The 1,530-nt window shown below is 44.3% G+C and overlaps 1 protein-coding gene across 2 annotated transcripts; it reads left to right on the top strand.

Moving 5' to 3' along the window:
- Positions 1–466: 466 nt before the first annotated feature.
- On the top strand, positions 467–1,190 carry LOC103697358 (putative germin-like protein 2-1). 2 transcript variants are annotated; one of them, XM_039119670.1, is made up of 2 exons: positions 467–502; positions 596–1,190. In XM_039119670.1, the coding sequence occupies exons 1-2, from the start codon at positions 467–469 to the stop codon at positions 1,169–1,171; spliced, it is 612 nt and encodes a 203-aa protein (XP_038975598.1). In that variant the 3' UTR covers positions 1,172–1,190. The 2 variants fall into 2 exon arrangements, with proteins under 2 accessions (XP_038975598.1, XP_026657008.2); XM_026801207.2 differs by having other exon boundaries at positions 467–524; positions 609–1,190.
- The last annotated feature ends 340 nt before the right edge of the window (positions 1,191–1,530 follow it).

Raw genomic sequence — 1,530 nt, 5'->3', positions numbered from 1 at the left:
TGGCCTTTGTGTCGGAAAATAAAAAATCGTGAAGTATATGAGGACCCAACATGGCTCCGCCTCTTGCGAACGGTTTGTGGTTCTGGGGTCTGCCAGAGGTGGGTATATATTTATATATATTATTAAGTAAACAATGTTGATCGTACATTTTTTTGACCATGTGCTCTAACACCAAGACTATCAAACCTTTTGATCTCTATGACTGGATACACACAATAGACTGCGTCTACGGCCTGCAGAGCAAGTAGTTTGTGTGAAACCTTCATACCTAACCTCATAGACTCTTCTACTGCGTTATTAGAGCATGACTGGTTCCATCTCCTGGTCTATATATACCGATCCTCTCCACGCCTTCTTATGCCGCCAAATACCCTCATTTCCTCTAAAGATTTAATTTCGTATAGGAAAGAGATGGCTTGCCATATCCCTCCTCTTTGCTCTCCTTGCCCTGGCTTCCTCTCGCGTGATGGCCTCCGATCCCAGCCAACTTCAAGACTTCTGCGTTGCTGACCTCAAGTCCCCTAGTAATTACTCTTCACTCTTATCTTTTACTAGTTTCAACATAATGGTTTACGAGTTACCCTTTGTTGCTTAGCTTCTTCCTTTGGATGCAGTCCTTGTGAATGGTTTTGTTTGCAAGCCACCAATGCACGTGACAGCGGACGACTTCTTCTTCTCCGGCCTCGATATGCCAGGCAACACGTCGAACCAGCTTGGGTCTAAGGTGACGCAGGTGAATGTGAACCAAATTGCAGGGCTCAACACCCTCGGCATCTCCTTGGCTCGAATAGACTATGCACCTTACGGTCTCAACCCACCACACACCCATCCCCGGGCCACCGAGATCCTTACATTGTTAGAAGGCACGCTCTATGTCGGCTTTGTCACATCCAACACCAACAACGGCAACCTTCTCTTCACTAAGATGCTCAAGAAGGGTGATGTCTTTGTGTTTCCCGAAGGTCTAATCCATTTCCAATTCAACTACGGTCCAACGCCTGCCGTGGCCGTTGCAGCCCTAAGCAGCCAGAACCCTGGAGTGATCACTATAGCCAATGCAGTCTTTGGATCAAACCCACCCATCTCTGATGCGGTTTTGGCCAAGGCCTTCCAAGTGGGCAAGGATACGATCAAGTATCTCCAGGCTCAGTTCTGGGTGGATAACAACTAGTGAAGAAGGCCACAAACGGCGTAGTGAAAGTGTCAGCACATATGGTTCATCTTGTGAATTGCTTCCACAAAGCGATTGTTTGGCATATGGTTAAATAGGTGTCTGTTTAGTCGACCAATAAGAACACCCGCTGGTTTAGAGGTGTTCATTTGTTTGGTGTACGTGTATCGTATTGTATATAATTTAACTTCATAAGGAATAGAAATTTCTCTTTCTTATTATAGAGTTTTTTATATAAATGTATTGTTTGTAAAGAATATCAGGCAAGAAGAAGTCTGGAAACAGAGGAGAACAGATGCTACTGACTTCCTTTGAATGAATGAATAAAATACATGACTACAGTTACGATATATATAAGA

This window comes from Phoenix dactylifera, unplaced genomic scaffold (assembly GCF_009389715.1).
Source record: "Phoenix dactylifera cultivar Barhee BC4 unplaced genomic scaffold, palm_55x_up_171113_PBpolish2nd_filt_p 000598F, whole genome shotgun sequence".
NCBI classification, from domain to species: Eukaryota; Viridiplantae; Streptophyta; class Magnoliopsida; order Arecales; family Arecaceae; genus Phoenix; species Phoenix dactylifera.
The sequence above is the reverse complement of the archived record's forward strand: the minus strand, read 5'-3'. Positions and strand labels throughout refer to the sequence as shown.

Coding starts and splice junctions, on each gene's coding strand:
- LOC103697358 (XM_026801207.2), top strand. CDS start 467: ATGGCCTCCGATCCCAGCCAACTTCAAGACTTCTGCGTTGCTGACCTC. Junction 525..608: donor TGCTGACCTCAAGTCCCCTA/GTAATTACTCTT, acceptor TTCTTCCTTTGG/ATGCAGTCCTTGTGAATGGT.